At 46.7% G+C, this 22,165-nt stretch overlaps 1 protein-coding gene across 2 annotated transcripts in view; it reads left to right on the forward strand.

Annotated features, from left to right (window-relative positions):
• Nucleotides 1-22,165, forward strand: part of SLC18B1 (solute carrier family 18 member B1) — a 43,287-nt gene that overhangs the window by 6,736 nt on the left and 14,386 nt on the right. For both annotated transcript variants that reach the window (XM_048490457.1, XM_048490465.1), the window contains 3 exons: nucleotides 12,449-12,522; nucleotides 13,344-13,491; nucleotides 21,651-21,807. In XM_048490457.1, the coding sequence (XP_048346414.1) occupies nucleotides 12,449-12,522; nucleotides 13,344-13,491; nucleotides 21,651-21,807 (379 nt within the window). The remainder of the gene's footprint in view (nucleotides 1-12,448; nucleotides 12,523-13,343; nucleotides 13,492-21,650; nucleotides 21,808-22,165) is intronic.

The raw sequence follows: 22,165 nt of genomic DNA on the forward strand, positions 1-22,165 counted from the left end.
CTGCCTGCTGGAGCTTTTGTCAGTTTCAGATTTGTGCCCGCCATTTTATGTACTGTAGCAGAGATTCTTCATGCCTCTGCCATTTGGTGAAGGTTCCCCACAGAGGTTTTGTCTGCTCTAGATAGGCTTTTAGACAGTGCTGGGGTGGAGTCAGCAGTTGTGGTCCACATTGGCACCAACGACATTGGGAAATGTAGCCGGGAGGTTCTGGAAGCTAAATTTAGGCTGCTAGGAAACAGGTTGAAGTCCACGACCCCCAAGGTGGCATTCTCAGAAATGCTACCCGTTCCACTTGCAGGGCCGAGCTAGGCAAGCGGAGATACCGGGTCTCAATGCGTGGATGAGAAGGTGGTGTAAGGCAGAGGGTTTCAGATTTGTCAGGAACTGGGGAACCTTTTGGGACAAGGCTGGCCTGTACAAGCGGGACGAGGAGCTTCATGTAGCACCAAAGAGGAACCAAGGAGGCTGCTGAGCTCAACATTAAAAAGGTGGCAGAACAGCTTTAAAACCCCAGTCACTGGGGGGAAACCGACAGGAGCTGAGGTGACTTCGGTTCGGAATACAGTATCTATGGGGATGCAGACAGAGAGGGAGGTTTTCCTAAATCAACCACATACAAGTGAGGAACATAGCAATGTGCATGTGACAAGGGATAGTGTCTACAAAAGACTTGAGAATAAAGCACATAAATCCCAGGTTAAGGACAGAGACAGGGTATACAGGTGTCTCTATGCTAATAGTAGAAGCATTCGACATAAAATGGGGGAGCTGGAGTACAGAGTTTTGAAGGAGGACTTTGATATAGTGGGCATTACAGAGACATGGTGGAATGAGGAGAACCAGTGGGATGCTGTTATACCAGGCTACAGGCTCTATAGGAAGGATGGGACAGGGCGCATTGTTAGGGGGTGGAGTTGCCTTACACATCAAAGGAAACATAATTATCACCATGGAAAGCCAGAACAATGCAAGGGGAGCTGGTTTTACAGAAACACTATGGATATCAATACCAGGTGTCAAGGACAGTTTTAATAATAGGAATATAATATAGTCCCCCTGACCAAAGAAGTGCACAAGAGGATTCTGAGATGGAAAAAAAAAAAAAATTAGAGGAGCCAACAAAGAAACAAAAGCGTGGTGGTAATGGGTGATTTTAACTATCCCCATATAAACTGGAAAAAATGCATGTTCCAGGTCCTTAGTAAGGAGAGAGCATTCCTGGATATGCTAAATGACTGTGGCTTAGAGCGAATGGTTGTGGAACCAACCAGGAGAGGAGTGATCCTAGATCTAATTCGATGTGGGACCCAGGACCTGGTGCAGGAAGTCAGTGTTGTTGAGCCGATAGGGAACAGCGACCACAATGCTGTCAGATTCAGAGGTATCTCAACATATCGCGAACAAGTGGCAACTACTAATGGTGTTACATTCGCCTACAGAAAGGGAAATTTCTCAAAGATCAGAGGGATAGTGCATGGGAAGCTGAAAGGGAGAAAATCAAGAGAGTCAAAACTGTCCAGGATGCTTGGAGGTTATTTAAAAGCTACCACAGTAATAAAAAAACTCGAGCTGGAATGTGTTCCACAGGTTAGAAAAGGGCAGCACCCAGTCAAAAGAGAAAGCCACCATGGTTAACAAGAGAGGTTGAGGAAATTATCAGAAAAAAGAAAATGTCTTTTAGAAAATGGAAGTCCAGTTTGACATTTATTGAAGAGAATGAGAGGAACACACAAATGGTGGCAAAAGAGAAGCAAATTAGCTGTAAGAATAAAAAAAAGGATTATGAGGAGGCACATGGCCTTGAACATGAAGACCAGCAACAAAACAGTTCTTCAAGTACATCAAAAGCAGGAAGCCAACAAGGGGAAAGCCCAGGTGAGGCCCGTTAGATGACAAAAGAGGAACAAAGGGTGTGCTAAAAGAGATGCTTGGGGAGATTGCAGAGAAGCTGAATAGGAATTCTTTGCATCTGTCTTCACCCAAGAGGAGGGTGAGGAAAATTCCCTGCACCTAGACAAAAGCGTCTTAGGATGCGAATCCGAGGAACCTAGCGAAGATAGTGGTAGACAAGGGAAGAGAAATTCTGGCAGCCATTGATTAAACTAAATGTGCAAATCCTATTTGGCCCAGATTGCATTCCTTAAAGAGTTCTTAAAAGAGCTCAAACATGAAATTGCTGATCTTCTCACTTTAATATGCAACTTATCCCTGAAGTCAGGCTCCATCCCTGAGAGACTGGAAGATGGCCAATGTCACGCCAATCTTTAAAGAAAGGGTCTGGAGGGAACCAGGGAAATTACAGACCAGTCAGTTTGACATCTGTTCCTGGTAAAATTAGTAGAGATCTATCATTAAAGATGCAATTATAAAACATGGCAGAAAAACAGAGACCTGCTGAGAAAGAGTCAACCTGAAAGCTTTTCTGAGAGGCAAATCCTGTCTTACAAACTTACTAGAGTTCTTTGAGGGTGTAAACAGGCATATGGACAGGGGTGAACCGGTGGACATTGTCTACTTAGATTTCCAAAAGACTTTTGACAAGAGTTCCTCACCAGAGACTGTTGAGAAAACTCAGCAATGAAGGAATAAGAGGGGAAGTCCTCCTATGCATTAAAAACTGGTTGAGAAACAGGAAACAAAGAGTGGGTGTAAATGGGGAGAGTTCTCACAATGGAGAGATGTGAGGTGTGGTGTCCCCCCAAGGATCCGTTTTGGGACCAGTGCTCTTTAACCTATTCATAAAATGAAACCTGGAAGTAGGGGGGTGGGTAAGCTGTGGTAAGCCAAGTTTACAGATGATACCAAAGTATGTGGAGATTGGTGAGAACCACAAAAGGATTCTGAAAGAGCTCCAAGCGGACCTTGATAAGTTAGGTGAGTGGGCCAAGTAATGGCAAATGCACAGTTCAATGTAGCAAAATGTGAGAGTGATGCACACATAGGGGCAAAAAATCCAAACTTCACATACACGCTACAGGGGTCGGTGCTATCAGTCTACAGACCAGGAAAGGGATTTAAGCGTCTTAGTTGATAAGTTCCAGGGGAATATCAACTCAATGCATGGCAGCTGTAAAAGAGGCAGAGCTCTATGCTGGGGATCATTACTAGAAAGGAATTGAGAATACAAAACTGCCAAAGATTGTCGTACCCTTATATACAAAGCAATTGGATGCGACCGCGCTTGGAGTACCTGTGTCCAGTTCTGGTCGCCGCATCTCAAAAAGGATGTTGAGGAGATAGAAAAAATGCAGAGAAGGTTAACAAGGATGATTGAGGGACTGGAGCACCTTCCCTATGAGGAGAGGCTGCAGCGTTTGGGACTCTTTGGTTTGGAGAGGAGGCGGCTGAGGGGGGATATGATTGAAGTCTACAAAATTATGCATGGGGTAGAAAATGTTGACAGAGAGAAATTTTTCTCTCTTTCTCACAATACTAGAACCAGGGGGCATCCATTGAAAATGCTGGGGGGAAGAATTAGAACTAATAAAAGGAAACACTTCTTCACACAATTGTGAAGTGTGATTGGTGTTTGGAATATGCTGCCAAAGGAGGTGGTGATGGCCACTAACCTGGATAGCTTTAAAAGGGGCTTGGACAGATTTATGGAGGAGAAGTCGATTTATGGCTACCAATCTTGATCCTCCTTGATCTCAGATTGCAAATGCCTTAGCAGACCAGGTGATCGGGAGCAACAGCAGCAGCAGGCCATTGCGTTCACCTCCTGCACGTGAGCTCCCAAAGGCACCTGGTGGGCCACTGCGAGTAGCAGAGAGCTGGACTAGATGGACTTTGGTCTGATCCAGCTGGCTTGTTCTTATGTTCTTATGTTCTTGTGGCTCATCCGACGACCATTTCACTGTAAAAAGCAGATGAATAAAGTTTGTTCTGCCTGGTGATTCCATGCTCATGTTGTTTTTCTTTGTTTTTCTTTTGTTTTGAGGGAGATGTCTGCAAAGCTACAACGTCATGAATCATGTGCATGTTGCTGCTTCTCTGATTGTGAAATCATAGCTACACAGACATCTTCCTCAAAACAAAACATAAAAGAAAACACAACACGTGTGCTGTGAGTGGAGGAAACCTCTGTGGGGAACCTTCATGGAGAATCTCTGCTGCATCACACAAAATGGTGGGTGCAACTGCAGCAAAAATGTCAGTAAGAGCTGGGGAGAGAAGGTTGGAGAAATGGTGGCTCCTGTTTGCTTATGTTCTCTCAGGCAAGCAAGAGACGTTCTCAACTCATCTTAAAAAAAAAGATCAGTAATTTAGAAAATTTTGGAAAACTTTGGTTGTGAGAAATAAAATGACCTGAAAACATTTTGGGGGAGACACCTATGTGAACTTCTTCCAAAATACTTTTTAGAACAACCTCAAGACGTCGTATTTCTGCTGTGTGGAAAGGACCAGTGTGGGATGCAACTGGAGTAAATTTCAGATCTGCTCAATAAAAATACAGAGACTGTTTACTTCATAAATTAAGCTGGTTAGTGCCTGTAATGGTGGAGAATTTTCCCATTGGTCATATCTTGTGTCTTGGAAATGCTTTTTTTGTGTGAAATCACTTCACACACAATCTTTCCTCCCATTGTTTTTGCTTCTTCCCCACTTGTCTCTTCAGTTGCATGTATTCCACACACTACTGCTGAAAGCGTATTATTGTTGTTATCTGTGGATGTTATCTGTGACACATTATTCTTGTCATCTGGATGTAATATATGATGCAGAACAACCCACCCACTTTTTTTCTTTTGTGCAGGCACTCTAGTATTACTGCACAGTTACAATTTGAAATGAAAATTTAAAAATGGGGCTGTTGTGAGTTTTTCAAGCTGTCTGGCCATGGTCTGGTAGTTTTTGCTCCAAGAGTTTTACCTACATCTAAGACTGGCATCTTCAGAGGCATGTCATGGTAAGATATGTTTCTTTCCATGGCTCAGTGTGAAGTTTGTGTAGTTGATTATCTGTTTTATCAATCTCCCAGGTTTGTGTGAGGGATGGGGATAAGGTGTGAAGTCGTGCCCGCGAAGTCGCAAGGAAGAGACGAGACGCGGAGATATCATCTGGTGGAGAGAGCCAGCAACAGGAAGCGCGGGATCCCGTGATCCTGGCAACTCTGCCGTGTGCTCATCCCTTGCACCTTTTATTAGCGTTTCACTAGGGGTGTGTAAAGGGGTCGGACAGGCGGGAGAACGGGAGATCATCATGTGATGCATGATCTCAGCATCGAGACTTTCTCACGATGCAGGAAAAAGCATCCAGCGTCTAGGTCCTAGCTCCCCTCACCTGAGGGCAAGGGCCCTTTTGTCCCCTTGTATAGGACACCTGGTGACCTTGAAGTCCAAGGCAGTTCATGACCCTTGACTCCACGGGGGGGCTTGAAGTTGAGGGAGCGTGTGCGCCCAGAGAGGCCATTAGCTAGCACCGGCATTCCAGGCGCTCTTTCTACTATTCTGCTGGGTTCGCGGGCTCACCCCTACATCTCCCCATTTCTTATATTTTAGGAAGGAAGCCAAATCAGTTGGGGGGGCAATTTAGGGGGACGCTTGCCTCTCCAGGGAACTCGTTCCCGAGCTTCTTTAGAGCTGTTTGTGTAACATGAGAACCTGGTTTCGATGTAGGGGAAGGTCAAAGGGTTTCTTACAAACGTTACAGGCAAAAGCAGATATACACTGAACAAGGCAGGACCCAACAACTAGGGACCTGAAAATCAAACCAATGAAGGAATTACACAACAGAACTTAACCATCCTCCTGGCAGCCAGCTCCAAAGGCTGGGACCATAATTGAGGCAACACATGCATTACTTCAGATTAGATACAATATCTTGCAATTCACGCACTTTCCTTATGAATCAAATGGGAATTATCAGAGAGATTAAAACAACACATATTATTTACATTCTCTCACAGCCTTGGTGATGCAACAACAACAAGTAATCTATAGCGGCACGATTATCTAGGATAAACGCTTGACGAAGCTCCTGCTGCTTTCCAATTAGAGCATCAAGAGCAACCGAGGTGGAAGTGTATGGATTTTGCAAGGGCGCATGAGCCAAGCGGCCAATAGTCTCTTAGCCGTTGTAGGAGGCGAGTCCGGGGACTCCCATAGGGGAGGGCGTGAGAGGCATGTGTTCTGCCTCGGAGGGAGCAACATTAAGCTCCCGACAGCCAGATTCGAGAAGGAGAGTGGAGCGACGGCAGCGCTTGGGCTCCCAGTAGGAGCCTGTGGCAAAATGATGGTGGCCCGGCTAAGGCAACAAAGAGTCCAACAGAAAGGCGAGCCCGGGGATGTAGTTGAAGGTTCTCTCCCTTAGGTCCAAGAACCAACCTTTAGGGGAGCAGGGATGTTCCCGTTACACGCAGAGAATGTTCTCCATATATTATTTTTAGTTCCAACTGCTTGAGCCGGTGAAAGGGGCTCAGACCGGCTTGTGCTCCATTGACGCTCGATAATCACGAGGCACAAGTGTTGGACGCGTGGTTGGCGGCGTTTTGCTTGATGAGGGAGAGAAACACCAGCGGGGAGGGTTTGGGCAGTAGATTACCCAGTCGGTGCTCATAGAATTACCCTGATAAACGAGGCATTCATAGAGGGAGCTCAGGCCAGACTCCCCAAGGAAGTCTCCAGGGGCTTTGCAGGCGGAAAGCAGGCAGGAGCTCAGCAAACTCCCCACCCCCAGATATTGGCCCAAGCAGAAGGGCGAAGGCGTTGGCAGCGGCGGCGAACCGCTCCCAGATGTTGGCAATTAAGATCCAAGGGGGGTGACCCGCGCCACCGGCAGGGAGGCAACAGAGCAAAGCAGATGGTTGTGACTGCGGAATTTGCAGTAGCAACAACGCAAAGATGGCAACGCACTTGGAGATCCCCTCTCGGTGTCTCAGGCAGCCCGCGTTGTTGCAATAACTCGAGAGCCCACAGCACAGGCCGTTGCCTTGACGTCCCCCCAGGTCATCCGGGTCCTCGGACCGTTCTGGCGCTGGCGGTGGCTCCGTAGAGGCCGCGGGGCAGGGTCCTCCAGGGAGATCCGCTCCATCTCTGGGATGGGGTTGGTTTCCTTCTGGTGCCACTCCGTGGGCTGGCTGGACATGGCGAACTGGAATCCACTGGGGACCTGTAGGGAGAAGGATTGAAGCATACCCCCTTCTCCAGGTTATGAGGGGGGCCGGGCCCCGACAAGCTTGGTCTTGGCACTGATGGTAGTGGACCTGGGCGTGTGGGAGAGGCTGTGATTGCCCGAAGTGCCTCTCCACGGGGAGCAGGTTTAAATTTAAGTAAGTGATTATGGTGAGTAGCATTGTTGATATAGTCAGCTGGATGAGACCGACCAAAAGGGGGCCACCCCAAGGGGGCCACCCATTCCCCTTTCTTTAATTTGTTTGGACATGGACTGGAGGCACGAAGGGCAGGCAACTCCTATGGAAAGTTGGCTTCAAAAACGTCATCAAAATGCACCAAGGCGATGGTCCGAGGCAGTGGCGGACAAGCGGACCGTCAAAGGGGTGTGGGTATGCATGCCAATTTACAGGACAAGGGAACTTTGGAGGCACGCTCAGAGAAGGGGATGCATCAGAAAAGCAGGACAATCACACACTTGGGCGTTAGTGTTTGGGACAAAAGGTTGGAGGAGGTTCCATCTTGGGGTGGATGTACTTACCATGACCCGCGAAGGGATTAAGACAAACCTAAGCGCTCAGAGACTGGGACCCTTCCTGAGTATCTTGGGGAAATGCAGCCAGCTGAAACCCACTCCTTAAGAGGGCAGTTTCGACTAAGCGCCAACATCGAGCGTGGGTATTGGAGTAAAGTTGCCAGGCGCTAGGCAGCCATAACCCAAGCAGGTTTGTGAGTGGATTTGATGGCGGCAGCTAGCACTTTTTAACCTGGGGCCTGTCCTGGCAGTGCTGCAGTACCAGAATGAGGCCAGATTTTTGAAATCCAGGGAGGGCCAGTCAGCCAATTGGCCCTCCATACAGGTTGAAAAGAATTAGAAAAAGGGGGGGGGGAAGAGCTTCTGAGCAGGAGTCCCCACAGGGCTGAGGCAGGGGAACACAGTCGGGGTTGGGAGGTGGAGATCTCAATGCGAGCCGGCTGCTGGCTGTTCTTCTTCTGGGCAGCTGACCATCACCTCATTCAAGCCCGGTCTTGGTGATCCCGTGTGTGGGGGGGAAATGGTGGGAGTGGGTTTGTCCATCCCAGACTAAGGTGGAATCTTGACCCTGACTCATGAGATCCCCTCCCCACAAGTTAACGTGGATGTCCAAGATGATGGAGCGGACTGTGAGTTGTCGCTCAAGCCCTGGGCTGCAGACCGCGAGCGAGCGGATGCTCCGTCTCGCGGTTTGTTTTCCTCCCACCCCCCAAATGCACGGACAAGCCTCTGTTGGCCACTGATCCGGCCACTCGGCTGCTCTGATAGCCCAGTTACGTCGGCGCCTGTGTCCACAAGCCCCTTGAACGGACACCCTTCTATGGCGAGCTCCAGGTACAGGCGGGGAGCTACCGATGAAGCGTCTCCCTTGCCGCCACGGTGGTGTCGGCTGCGCCTGGAGTGGCTACCCGGGCTCGTGACCTTTATTGAATCGGCGGCAGGCAGCGCGTGGGGCAGGAGGATCAGCTGTGCGCAGCTGATCCCGCTAGGCAATTCCCTGCGGGATGTTTGTCCACAACTGGATGTGAATGGCTCCCTGGTGTGTGGAGTCGGTGACCCCTGGAATGACAAACAACCCCTGCTCAGCCCCGGTGAGGAGGCTTTGGGGCAATAGAACTAATCCAGCTGACCCCGAGGGAATGGGATCACTAGCCACTGGAGTCGGAACCTTGAGGATCCCTTGGGGGAGCTTGAGGGAAAGGAGGTTGGGTGCAGATGAGAGAGATACCACTGGAAGGAGGTGGTTTGGGCACCGGGCCTACGGTTCTTGGGGTTGGTTCAGTATTCTCCTCCTTGGTCCCTGGGCTGGGGAGAGGCCAGTGGTAAGAGTTTCTGACGAGGCTTTTCGCTTCTCCAGTGAAAGCCCTTCCGACACTGGGGGCATTTGGTCCTAGGCTTTCCAAGGGACCTTAGCCTCCTGAGGGGAGGACCCTCCTCCGATCAGGGTTGTAAGCCCACCCGAGGCGACCCTACAATCCCCTCGGAAGTGTCCCGGCTTGCACCCTTGGTTGAGGCTTACTACGCCCAGGGGCTGTCCCCTGGCGGTGGGGAGATGCTAAACTAGGAGGCTAGCCTGATGGTGAGGAAGATCCAATATCTACAAACAAGCCTTAAGCATATACCGGCCCAGTTCAGGGGTTCTTCCCTAAGCCTGTTATAAGCTCTCATGACACTTGAAATGCGGAAGCGTTCTCCTTAACAAGGCGCATGAGGGAGCTCGTGCTGGAGCTCACGTCGTTTGTCGACCTGTCTCTGCAGGGCCTCCTGGAGCCCTGTTCAGGAATTCCAGCATAGGGCTCCTGAGGCTTCTACCCGGATGTTGGAGAAACTTTAGGTTAGCTGTCCAGTGAGTGGGCACTTTCAGAAACGCATTGTAGGTGCAATCAGAGGCTACCGTGGGGTGGCCTCCGGCAGGATGATCTGCGCATTGGGAAGGGCTAACCCTTCAAGCAGCCATAGAGCTGCTTGCGCCGGCAGATATAGAGCACTGCACCAGGAGGCTGCTCCCTCTGCTTATGCATTGCTGGCCCGGTACTCGCTTTCCCAGACAACATATTGCGTAGGGTCTCAGAGAGCATGTGGAAAGTAGTTTTTCCAGTCCTCGAGAACCATTACGTGATTCCACATGACTGCCTCCAACATGCACCTCTCACATAGGGGGCTGGAAATTGCCATGTCCCGGTATTGCCTTCTTGGCGGAGCTTCGGTGGAGGGAGCGTTGTAGACCTATGGGGTGATACTCGACAACTTCGCTGGATGACGCCATCTTCCCCAGCTATGGTCGGAGTGAAGTGGACGGGGCACATAGCGCAGGAGGAGTCGGCATCGCTCTTCCGTCAGGGTTTCAACTTCCTCTGCAGATCGTGGTTAATATCAGCTCTGCTGACGAGTTTTGGAAACTCGCGCCATTATGTGGCGTTGACGGAGGTGTGGTGGCTCCCGAAACGGGAGGGGGACGCGGAGCAGAAGGCGGAGCGAAAGGGGGAAGCGGCGGGGCCGCTGAGAGTCTGCGAAAGGGAGAGTTTAGATAAGGAGCAAAGGAAGCAAGTGAAACGGGAGGAGGACAGGCGTCCTGTTTAGTGGATAGAGAAAATTCCGGGGTTGAAATTGTAGGTGAAGGATCGAAAGGAGGGAGATCCACGGCAGAGAAACCATGGACCTGCAGGCTGATGGCGACATAACACTGTCTCCACGTCAGTAGCAGCAACAGCGGCGCGCGAGGCTCTCTGTGCAGAGTGCGCCCGATGTTTTCCCAGTCCTTAAGATTGAATGTCCCCCTCTCTGGGTACCATGGACATTGCCTATCAATCTCCCCAACCAATTCGCGCAGATCCCTTTTCCTTACTGAGACTCTGGCGCTTTTCGTCAGCGTTTTCAGTTCGCCAACGTGCTTGTCATAAGCCGTGCTTTTGCAAGCTCCCATACTTACCGGTGGTTCGTCAGATGAGAGAGTGTCCTAGAACGCGGGTCCGAGGATGCTCCAATCCAGCGGACGGTCGGTACCAAGAGCATGGGTCCGAGGATGCACCGATCCAGCGGACGGTCGGCACCGAGAGGCCCTTTCCCAGGCGACGGTAAGCTGGTGGAGGTTCGGAGATTCCCGGGTTTCGGCACCAGCTTGAAGTCTTGCCCGCGAAGTCGCAAGGAAGAGACGAGACGCGGAAATATCATCTGGTGGAGAGAGCCAGCAACAGGAAGCGCAGGATCCCGTGATCCTGGCAACTCTGCCGTGTGCTCGTCCCTTGCACCTTTTATTAGGGTTTCACTAGGGGCGTGTAAAGGGGTCGGACAGGTGGGAGAGTGGGAGGTCGGGAGAGCGGGAGAACGGGAGATCATCATGTGATGCATGATCTCATCGGGCTGCTACGTGCAGGAGGAAGTATCCGCGTCTGGGTCTAATCCTCACCTGAGGGCAAGGGCCCTTTTGTCCCTTTGTATGGGACACCTGGTGACCACGAGTCAGGCAGTTCATGACCCATGACTCACGGGGGAGTGGGGGTTGGGGGAGCGTGTGCGCCCAGAAGGCCGTAGCTGGCACCGGCATTCCAGGCGCTCTTTCTACGGTTCTGCTGGGTTCGCGGGCTCACCCCTACAAGGTGCATTTGCAGGTGTCTGGGTGAAGTTCATTTGCAGTTGCATTTGTATGTGTCCTGGTGATTTGAATGTGTATGACTTGTCTCAGCAACTGTAGTGAGGTGAGGTAGTGGGGCAGGGGGAGGGAAGGCGTTTGAAATATCTGATGGATTGTTAAGAGGTCCCCTGGTTTTTGGTGTTTTAGCACCAGTAGCCGTGCTTTGTTGATTTTTAGACTCTTTTTTTCTTGTTGAAACCGAGTCAGTGCTTGTGGATTTCAGTGGCTTCCCTGTGTAGGCTGACATAGTAGCTGTCAGAATTGTCCTACGTCCAGCTTGGGTCTTATTTGATGACACAGAAATTCTTGGTAACTCTAATAGCTATTATATCAGCCTACACAGGGAAGCCACTGAAATCCACAAACAGTGACTCAGTTTCAACAAAAAAAGAGTCTGAAAATCAACAGAACATGGCTATCTGTACTAAAAACAGCAAGACCAAAAGCCATGGGCCCTTTAAAACACCACTCAACAATCTACCAGGTACTACGGACTCCACCCCCTGTCCTATTTTACCTCACTCTAGCTTTGAGATGAGTCACACTCATTCAAACCACCAGGACACATGCAAATGCAAATGAACTCCACCTGAACACATGCCTCTTGGAACATGGGCAAAACAGATAACCAACGACACAAAACTCTCCACAGTGTGCCACAGAGAGAAATACATCTTATCGTGACATGTCTCTGAAGATGCCATCCATAGATGCAGATGAAAGGTTAGGAGCTAAAGCTGCCAGACCACAGTCACACAGCCTGAAAAACCCACAATAGCCATGAAAGCCTTCCACCGTACAATTTAAAAATGTCTAAGTCTCCATTTCTACTGTTGAGAACTACCAACCCCAGATGGAAGTTAAAACAAGTCCTAGAGCAGGCCTTATTATCTGGAAGAATAGAAACACACCATCCATAATTTCCCACCAAATTTGATTTTCAATAATGCAAGATCATGTTTTCTTAAGCAGAGTCCATTGGGCTGCAAAGATTTAGAAGGGTGAGATTCTGCTAATGGTGGAATTGTAAATCACATGTGCAGGCATAGTATTTTCAGATGGGATAGTGAACTGGTTCTAAATTTTTTCCCTCTTTGTAAAACCATTTTCCCTCTTTGTAAAACTCTAGGATTATGTAATGTACTGCTGACATAGTTCTCTACCTTACAGCTTGTCCAGATTGGAGCAAAATTTATGTTTATTTCTGGAATGTTTCTGTCAGGATGTGTCACAATTCTGTTTGGGTGAGTACATTTGGTTGACTTTTTGTATGCATTACCAATGTACTATCTTTTTTAAAGTAAAAGTTTTAAAAATATATTTTTCCATGTTGCAGAACTAATATTAATAATGAAAACTGCTTTTGCTAAATTTTTATTCTGTTGATATTGGAAAAGACATTGAAATTCCTCCATCATTTTTTCTGTGCTTCAAAATGGAAAAGCAACATTTAAAAGAAAAAAAATCAAAAGCCCTAGCTTGCCCTAACCCTTTCTAATAACACTGGGGAGGGGGGGAGCACCAGAAAAGGTGTTGGCAGGTAAACTGGCATTCATGGCCATCATGTTGGGGACCCTGCTTTAGGCGTTTTTGGTATTTTTTTCAAAGACTTACTTCAACCAGCAGAACTGAACAAAATTAAGCCATCAAGAGCAGCCACTTGTGCTACTTTGTGTATTCTTTGACTATTAAAATACTTCTTGGCTACCAATCTGTTATGAAATAAAGCAATGGGCTGGCTATTTCAGAGGAGTATTTATATTAGATAAAAACAGAAACAGATGTTTGATGGCACCTTTAAAAGTAGCCCATTTGTGTTGCTTAATCTTTCATGAGCTAGAGCTGCTGAGATGGTGCGAAGTGTGACCACCACTTGGTACAATACCAGGGGAATGTTGCTGCTTCTTGGCCCTTGCAGTCTCATTGGGTAGATGTGTGGCATTACTTTTCAGAGTACAAATAAATCAAGATCTAGTCAAAAGAGTAGAAGATCCCATCTGAGTGTGATCAGAGCATACTTGATATGTTTGTGCATAAGATCAGTTTTGATTTTTCCTCCCCTTAGAATGTTGGACAGAGCACCTGATGGGCCAGTATTTATAGGACTATGCTTTTTGGTTCGAGTAGTTGATGCAGTTGGCTTTTCTGCAGCCATGACAGCCTCATTTTCTATTGTTGCAAAAGCCTTTCCCAAGAATGTTGCTACTGTTATAGTAAGTATTAAGCCAACTGCAATGGTAAAGTATATTACACTGAACTTTATAACCACCACTGTAGTGTTTTTATTCTAATTTCTAAACCTTGTCAAAACAAGAATCTCAGCCTCATAGTTTATAGTCTCCTAGTTTAGAAAACACTTGATGTGCACAAACCAAAGCACAAGCACTAAGGAGTTTTTGGAGTTTTTTGCAAGATGATAATTTATGTGACCTTAATAAGATGTGAATGATTGTATCCCTAGAACAGGGGTCAGCAACCTTTAGCACACAAAGAGCCATTTGGCCACACACCCAGCCTCCCCAAGCCCTGCCTTCAGCCAAGTGGGCAGGATAAGACAGCGGGGGCAACACCAACGACGGCAAGGTGCCAGACAAGGGAAGGAGGGGAAAGGACGCTGGAGGAAGGAAGGAGGGGGTAGGGAAGGAGCCGTGTTCGCCATGTCCCAAGTGCGACTTACCATCGTTGGCATCGCAGCTGTGGAGCCACAGTACGAGGATGAAAGAGCCGCATGCAGCTCCGGAGCCAACCCCTGCCCTACAAGTACAACCTAGAAGTGACAAAAGAACAACTCTAAAACTTGGTGGAAATGCCATAGTTTTACCATACAATCTCTGGTGATTCATACATCTACCCAGAGGCTTATCGAGGAGAAATGGCACCTGAAGACAAACTGTCTCCAGGAACCCCCCTGTGCCTGGGGGCAGGAAGGGGCTCCTACCCCCCAGCCCAGCTGCCGCCCAACCTCTCGGCTCCCAGCCAGCAGCCGACAGTCCCTTCTGCCCTCCCCTCTGGGGAGAGCAGAAGTGACTGCCATCCCCATCAACTGCTTTTATAAACACTGAGGCTGGGGGTGGGACTTGGGGTCCATGCCCCCACCCCATTCCAGGGCATGCCCCCCAAGCCCCCCAGGCCTCAGTGCTTGTAAAAGCAGCTCTTGGAGGACGGAGGATGGCAGTCACTTCTGCTCTCCCCAGAGGGCAGAAGGGGCTGCCGGCTGGGAGGGGGGGTGAGGCAGCAGGGGCGGTGTCCTTGGGCTTCCTCAGCCCCACCATGTCGATGATGACGATGACATGGGCAGAGTTGAGGGCGCCTGAAGATGACGAGGCAGCAGAACTTCCTGCTGCCTTGCCATCTTCCTGGTCACATGGGGGGCCAATTTTGCACCCCCACGTGACCAGATTATTGACGCCCAGGCCCAGAGGGTACCCCTCATCCCTAGGCAAATATACCACTGCAACTACCCTTTGTCACTTCCGGATGATGTGGCAAAGTGCCAGCATTGCTTTTTTTTACTCCCACTGCCACTTGGAATGGTGGCAGGCAATGGGGCTCACCAGCCAGTTCCTACTTGAGACTTAGACATTCCCTTTGTATAACAGTCCTCCTCCTGGTTTTCCTCCCACCATCCTGTTTCTAGAAGAAATAAAATATTACAGCTTCTTGTAAATTCTAACTGGTTTCACTGTAGAAGAGGCTTTCGGGGGAATTGGGCTGTAGGTCATGACATCTTGTGTGACAATACATTTGCCTTTTGGGGGTCATCTTGGTGGTCCTGATAAAAAAGTACACCCTAGGGTTGGAGATTCGGACAGTCTGAATCTGGATTTTTACTGAATCTGCACTGATTCGGACGGATTTGGACAAGCAGGGCCAAATCTGAGCTGTCCGAATCCTATCAGATCTGAATCCATGGACAGTCTCCTGATGATACCCGGAAATTTTGATGTCACTAGCTTTAAAAATTGACCCTCAAAAGGGGTGCCCCATCCCCCATTGTTTCCAATGGGAGCTAAGGAGATGGTAGCTACCATTTTGAGGGTCCATGACACCATCCAGGTTTGAGGAACTTTGCTTATGGGGGCAGTGGGAGATGGACCCTACCCATAACATTGAACCCCTTGAAGCAACGGTCACCAAACCTGGATGGTGTCATGAAGAGACTCTCCTGAAGACACCTTGTGGGTTTACCATGAGAAATGTGCACTCCACAGCCCTCCCACAGAAATTTCCCATTGGCTGCAATGGAGCCAGCCAGCCACTACAGAGCACAGAATCTGGGGAAATGTCTTTGGGTGAATGTGAGGGGGGCAATTTTAGAGCTACTGTCACCATAATTTCAGGGTATCATACAAGTACTGTCCTTATGATACTCCCCAAGTTTGGTGAAGTTTGGTTCAGGGGGACCAAAGTTATGGACCCTCAAAAGTGTAGCCCCCATCTCCTGTTAGCTTCCATTGGAAACAATGGGGGATGGGGCACCCCTTTTGAGGGTCAATAACTTTACCCCCCTGATCTAAACTTCATTAAACTTGGGGAGAATCATCAGGATAGTCTCCGGATGATATCCTGAAAGTTTAGTGCTGCTAGCTTTAAAAGTGCGCCCCCTGCAGGCCAGAACGTGTAAAAACACCAAAAATTAAAAAAAACGGACTCGAATTTTTCAGATTTACCCGAATTTTCGGGCATATCCGAATTGGCTATGATTCGGATTTGGGCATACAAATCATTTTATGCCCCCAAATACCCAAATCCGTATTTTACCGATTTTTTTTAGTATTGACCAACCCTAGAACTACACCCTGCTTAGCAAGCCTCAATATACAAAAGTGCTAACATTTAATGATGTGAAAATGTGAAAAATATTACATCAAAATATGGAAATATGAAAATACCATTCATTCACACACCACAGTCATACCCACAAACTTTCATACAATTAATACCTCTCTTACAGCAATAAATATAACATATAGATAACACGAGATGCTTTGTCCAGTTCTCCTGGAATCTCCAGGAATCCCCTGGAGATCTTTCCAAAGTTGCCAGAAATCTTCAATTATTGTCCCAGTATCCTCAATTAAGAGGTTGGTTGTATATAGATCCAAAACAGTGATCAATAGTCACTGGTCAGTAATAATGTTCTCAAGTGGGTTATTGCTGTAAGAGCGGTATTAATTGTATGAACGTTTGTGGGTATGACTGAAAATATATGATATTTTCATATTTCCATATTTTGATGTAATATTTTTCACATTTTTACATCATTAAATGTTAGCACTTTGGTATATTGAGGGGTGTACTTTTTCAATTATTCAGATTTTTCACTGCCGCTAGTACTTTTGTTTATTGGTCCTGATCAAAAGGCAAAAAGGTAAATTCTGTAAATAAATACATCTGTCATCCTTTATGATGTTCTAATAGAGTTAATCCCTACTGGAATTAATCCCATTTCTAATAAATCCTTACAAAATTGCATTCTCTCCACACTGCTCTGAGCTGTTGTTCTCCCTTTTTCTGGGGGACCCTCTTGGAAAAATTTCATGCTTTGCTCCTACCTCAAGTTATATTTGTGGCATTACTCAGAACAGAAAACTGTTTTCAATACCTGGTTTAAACCTAAAGAACTCAGTTGTCCTTCCTGTTCAAAAGAAGTCAACTTCAAATTTGATTGTATTATACCGCAGATTGTATTATACTGCAGATTTGATTGTATTATACCTGCCCCAGTGACTGCAATTTAGTCCTCCTGGACAAGCAACTGCACTGATTTGGGAGACACTATTTTTTGTAAGAAATGGCAGCACCTCTTCCCATTTTTCTTGCCTTTCTGGAGATCTCTGTCATGTCATTATCACACAGTCAGTATATACTGTTCAGCCATTTGTTCACCAAGATATTTGCAGAAGACAAGCAGGATCTTGTGTTCAGGTTAGTGGTACATGGAGAAGGGAGTGATGCAGGGGCGTACGTAGGCAAACTGGCGCCCGGGGACAAAACCTGAGTTTGGCGCCCCCCCCCCCCGCCTGGCGTATGGGCGGCCACCCTCCCCCACCATGACCAAACAATGATTTTTGTACCAGCTCACAAAACACCTCCCACTCCCATCAAAACATACATAGCTCTCTCCCCTCCAACTGTTTTCCTAATTTCCTAATCACAACAACCCTATGAAGTAGGTTGTTAGCCTGAAAAACAACTCCAAGCCAGTGCAAGTGGGTATTAAGCATGTAAATCTCTCACAAATCAATTCCCCAGCAAAAAACATTTACCAAACAACAAATCAGCATCATCTCTCGACAAAACATTACCTCCAGTGGAATCCACCCCAAGAAACAGCATCACTTTCAATAGTGTTTAAACTAGGGAGCTCAGATTCTTCTTTTAAATCCATCTTAAAGGGAGAATCTGGGGACCCCGATTAAAAACAAAATTGAAAGTGATGCTGTTTGGGGTGGATTCTCCACCACCCCCCCGAAACAGCATCACTTTTTTGAGGATTAAAGATTCAGATGAAACAAATAGCAGATTTGGCTGGAATCTGGAGCAAATTCTAGGCACATTCGAACAAAAAAATTGTCCAATTATTTCCTGCCCAAATATGAACAAATGCTTGAATGCACAAGGTATTTGGGTTTGGGGGGGGGGGTATTTTTGGTGTTTTTTTTGGCCTGCAGGGCAGCAAGAGCATTTTTAAAGCTAAGCGGCACCATGATTTTCAGGGCATCATCCAGAGACTGCCCTGAGTGATTACCACTGGGTTTGGCGATGTTTGGTTCAGGGGCAGCAAAGTTATGGATGCCCAAATGGAATGCCCCCATTCCCATTGTTTTCAATGGGAACTAACCTGAGATGGGGGGCTACCCATTTGAGGAACCATAACTTTGGTCCCCATGAACGTAACTTCACCAAACTTGGCTGGCATCATAAGAATAGTTATCAGATGATACCCTGAAAATTTGGGTGTCAATTAGCTTTAAAATACATCCCTTCTAGGCACCCCAAGAGAATTTGCCTAAGATTCTTTGTTTTGCAGTGACTTTGCTCCATTGTAGCTAATGGGGAATTTCTGAGGCAAGCTGCACATTTTTGAAGATAGAGGCGGCAGACTTTCAAGGTGGCTCCAAGATGCCTTTAGTAGTAGCACCCAAGCTTGGTGAGCTTTGCTTCTGGAGTGTGGGGGGGGATTGAGCAGAGTTCTGAGAGAACTCAGCTCCACGAGGCACAATGTCATGCGTACAGGAGCGGAATGGAAACAAAATAAGCCTTTTGGGGGCCCCACAAATTGAACCCCCACAAGCAAAGGTCTCCAAACCTGGATGCTATTACCAGGAGGCCTCTCCTGGAGACACCCTGAAAGTCTGGTGCCTCTATCTTCAAAAATGTGCAGCCTGCCTACACACTCAGAAATTCCCTCTATTGGCTACAATGGAGCAAAATCACTGCAAAACAAAAGAATCTTGGGCAAATTTTCTTGGGATGCCTGGAAGGGATGTATTTTTTTAAAGCTAGTGACACCAAATTTTCAGGAGGTATCATCATGTTAATCTATTCTTATGAGTGCCACCCAAGTTTGGTGAAGAAGATATGTTCAGGGGACCAAAGTTATGGTTCCTCAAATGGGTAACCCTATCTCCTGTTAGGCTCCCATTAGAAAACAATGAGGGATGGGGCACCTCCTTTGGGGAGTCCATAACTTTGCATGCCCTGAACCAAGAACATCACCAAATTTGGGTGGCATCATCAGGATAGTCTCTGGATAATTGCCTGAAATTTTGGTGCCCGCTAGCTTTAAAACGCGCCCCCTGCAGGCCGGGGAACGTGAAAAAAACACTTTAAAAAATTAAAAAAGAAATCACACAAACGACTCCTGGAAATGTTGAAACATCCACGTGACCAAATGGGGGCGCCCGGGGACAAAGGGTACCCCCTGTCCCTAGGCAGGAACACCACTGGAGTGATGATGAAGATAATTGCTTCCTATTTTTGTTGATCGTGGGAGAATGAATTCATGCCAGATCCTTGATTGTTGGCCATCTTAGAACATATATACAAAGTAGAGAATCAGATGAAAGTTCACTTGAGATCTGCTCCACACCTCCACTGGAACTATGTCTCAATTATAAAGAGTCTCAAAACATTCCGAGAACTGTGGGATATTAATGCACTAAAACGAGAAAAAAATTCAATAAAGAGTTTATTCTTATGGGAAGCATGCATGAAAATAATTGGATAAAGCCCGCATTATTGAAGAATTGGCTTTTTGGCTCTTATGATTGAATGGTATTTTTACTAAATCATAAAATGTCAAGACTGAATAATCTGCATCAGTTTGAGGTTGTGGAATTTTAATTCCCACAATACTAATGTTGTGCCATGTGCCTTTCTTCCCTTATTCTGATCTTTAAGAAACAAGTATCTAATTGTCTTGAACTGCAGATTAGAATTAGAAACATAGAATCATAGAGTTGGAAGAGACCCCAAGGGCCATCAAGTCCAATCCCCTGCAATGCAGGAACACATAATCAAAGCACTCCTGATAGATGGCCATCAAGCCTCTCTTTAAAAACCTCCAAAGAAAGAGACACCACCACACTCTGAGGTAGTGTATTCCATTGCCAAACAACCCTTGTTGTCAGGAAGTTTTTCCTGATGGTTAGGTGGAATCTCTCTTACATCACCTTGAACCCATTACTCCTGATCCTAGTCACCAGAGCAGCAGAAAACAAGCTTCCTCCCTCACCAACGTGACATCTCTTGAAATATTTAAACATGGCTATCATGTCACCTCTTAACCTTCCCTTCACCAAACATACCCAGCTCCCTCAGTCTCTCCTCCTAGGGCATGGATTTCAGACCTTTTACCATATTTGTTGCCCTCCTCTGGACCTGTTCCAGCTTATCAATATCCTTCTTGAATTGTGGTGCCCAGAACTGTACTCTAGGTGAGGTCTAACCAATGCAGTATAGAGATGTACAATTACATCCCTTGATCTAGACACTATACTCCTATTGATACAGCCCAGAATTGCATTGACTTTCTTGGCCACTGCATCACACTCTTGACTCATGTTCAGTTTGTGGTCTACTAAGATTCCCAGATCCCTTTTGCAGGTAGTTTTGTCAAGCCAGATGTCACACATCCTATATCTGTGCATTTCATTTTTTTTCTGCCCAAGTGTAGAATCTTACATTTATCTCTGTAGAAATTCATTTTGTTTGTTTTGACCCAGCTCTCTAATCTGTCGAGGTCATTTTGAATTCTAACTCTGTCCTCTGGGGTATTAATTACCCCTTCTATTTTGGTGTCATCCGCAAATTTGATTAACATTCTCTCTATTCCATCATCCAAGTCATTGATAAAAATATGTTGCATAAAAATCATTCTAAAAGTTTATGAGTAGACAGTTGTACTCTTATAGTCTTCATTCAAATGTAACTGTTCTCAGTTTCCATATTACATTAGTGGCAGGTGATTTCCTATAGTAAATTACCTTTAGCCAATGTGGTTGAGAGTGGTGGACTCTAATCTGGTTAAGAGTGGTGGACTCTAATCTGGAGAACCAGGTTTGATTCTCCACTCCTCCACATAAAGCCTGCTGGGTGACCTTGGGCCAGTCACAGCTGACTCATAACTTTCTCAGCTCTACCTACTTCCCAGGGTGTGTTTTGTGAGGAAAGGAAGGGATGGAGTTTGTAAGATGCTTCAAGACTCTTTATGATTGAGAAAAATGGGATATAAATCCAAACTCCTCTTCCCCTTCCTTCTTCTCATTGTTTTGTTAGTTTTATAATATACTTGTCATGGTGCAGGTCCTTGCATCCAGGTTTAATTCCTAAAATTCCTCCTCCCAGTACACTCAACTCTTCCCACATGTTCCCCTCCACTCTCCTTTCTACCCCATCTTTCCTGCCAAACTCTCAGAAAAACCAGAGAGAACTTGTATGGATACTTACCATTCACTGTGGTGACGATGGTGGCAATTTGTGATCTCATGTATGAACTCTGGAATGCAACCTTGCATTAAACTTCATAGAACTGTTCTTACCTCTTAGGTAAGTCACCCTTAGTACAAGTCACCCTTAGGAGCTAGGCAGAAAAACAGACATATGCAGGGAGGCAATGTTGGGGTCTTAACAAAAGTATCTTATTATTCCCTCTCTTCCTTCAAGGAGCTCAGAGACACATGTATAATCATTTGTCTCCACCATTTTATTCCTACAACAACCTCTGGTATACTAGGTTTAGAATTACCCAATGAACTTCACTGCAGAGTGGGAATCTGAACTCAAGAGTTCCTAGTCCTAGGTTGGACATTTCAATACCACACTTTCATGTTGTGATTTTAATGTCATACTTCTTCGTTTTTTCCAGGGCAGTCTTGAAATTTTTACTGGACTAGGACTAGTTCTGGGTCCACCTATTGGTGGTTTTTTGTACCAGTCTTTTGGCTATGAAATCCCTTTCATTGTACTTGGATGTGTAGTGCTGATTATGGTGCCTCTGAACATGTATCTTTTACCCAGATATGGTAGGCAGAGTTTCTGTTCTTTTGTGGTTTCAGATTGGGTAGATTGGGGCAGGAGGGAAGCACATATATTTAACCAGCTTGTGAAATTCCTTACCTGGAGCCTTTGGTTGCTGCATACAACAATCTGCCATTGAGAAACAGTTCATGGGCAGTACAAATACACAGGCCCCTTCTGCACATGCAGAATAATGCACTTTCAGTCCATTTTCAATTTCCTTTGCAGCTGTGTGGAATAGCAAAATCCACTTGCAAACCATTGTGAAAGTGGATTCAAAGTGCATTTTTCTGCATGTGTGGAAGGGGCCTCAATTTGGTCATTGAGGGTGGGCCATGCTCCAGTTCCATTGCTTGTTGCAGG

The sequence above is a fragment of the Sphaerodactylus townsendi genome, linkage group LG01 (assembly GCF_021028975.2).
Source record: "Sphaerodactylus townsendi isolate TG3544 linkage group LG01, MPM_Stown_v2.3, whole genome shotgun sequence".
In the NCBI taxonomy this organism is placed as follows: domain Eukaryota; kingdom Metazoa; phylum Chordata; class Lepidosauria; order Squamata; family Sphaerodactylidae; genus Sphaerodactylus; species Sphaerodactylus townsendi.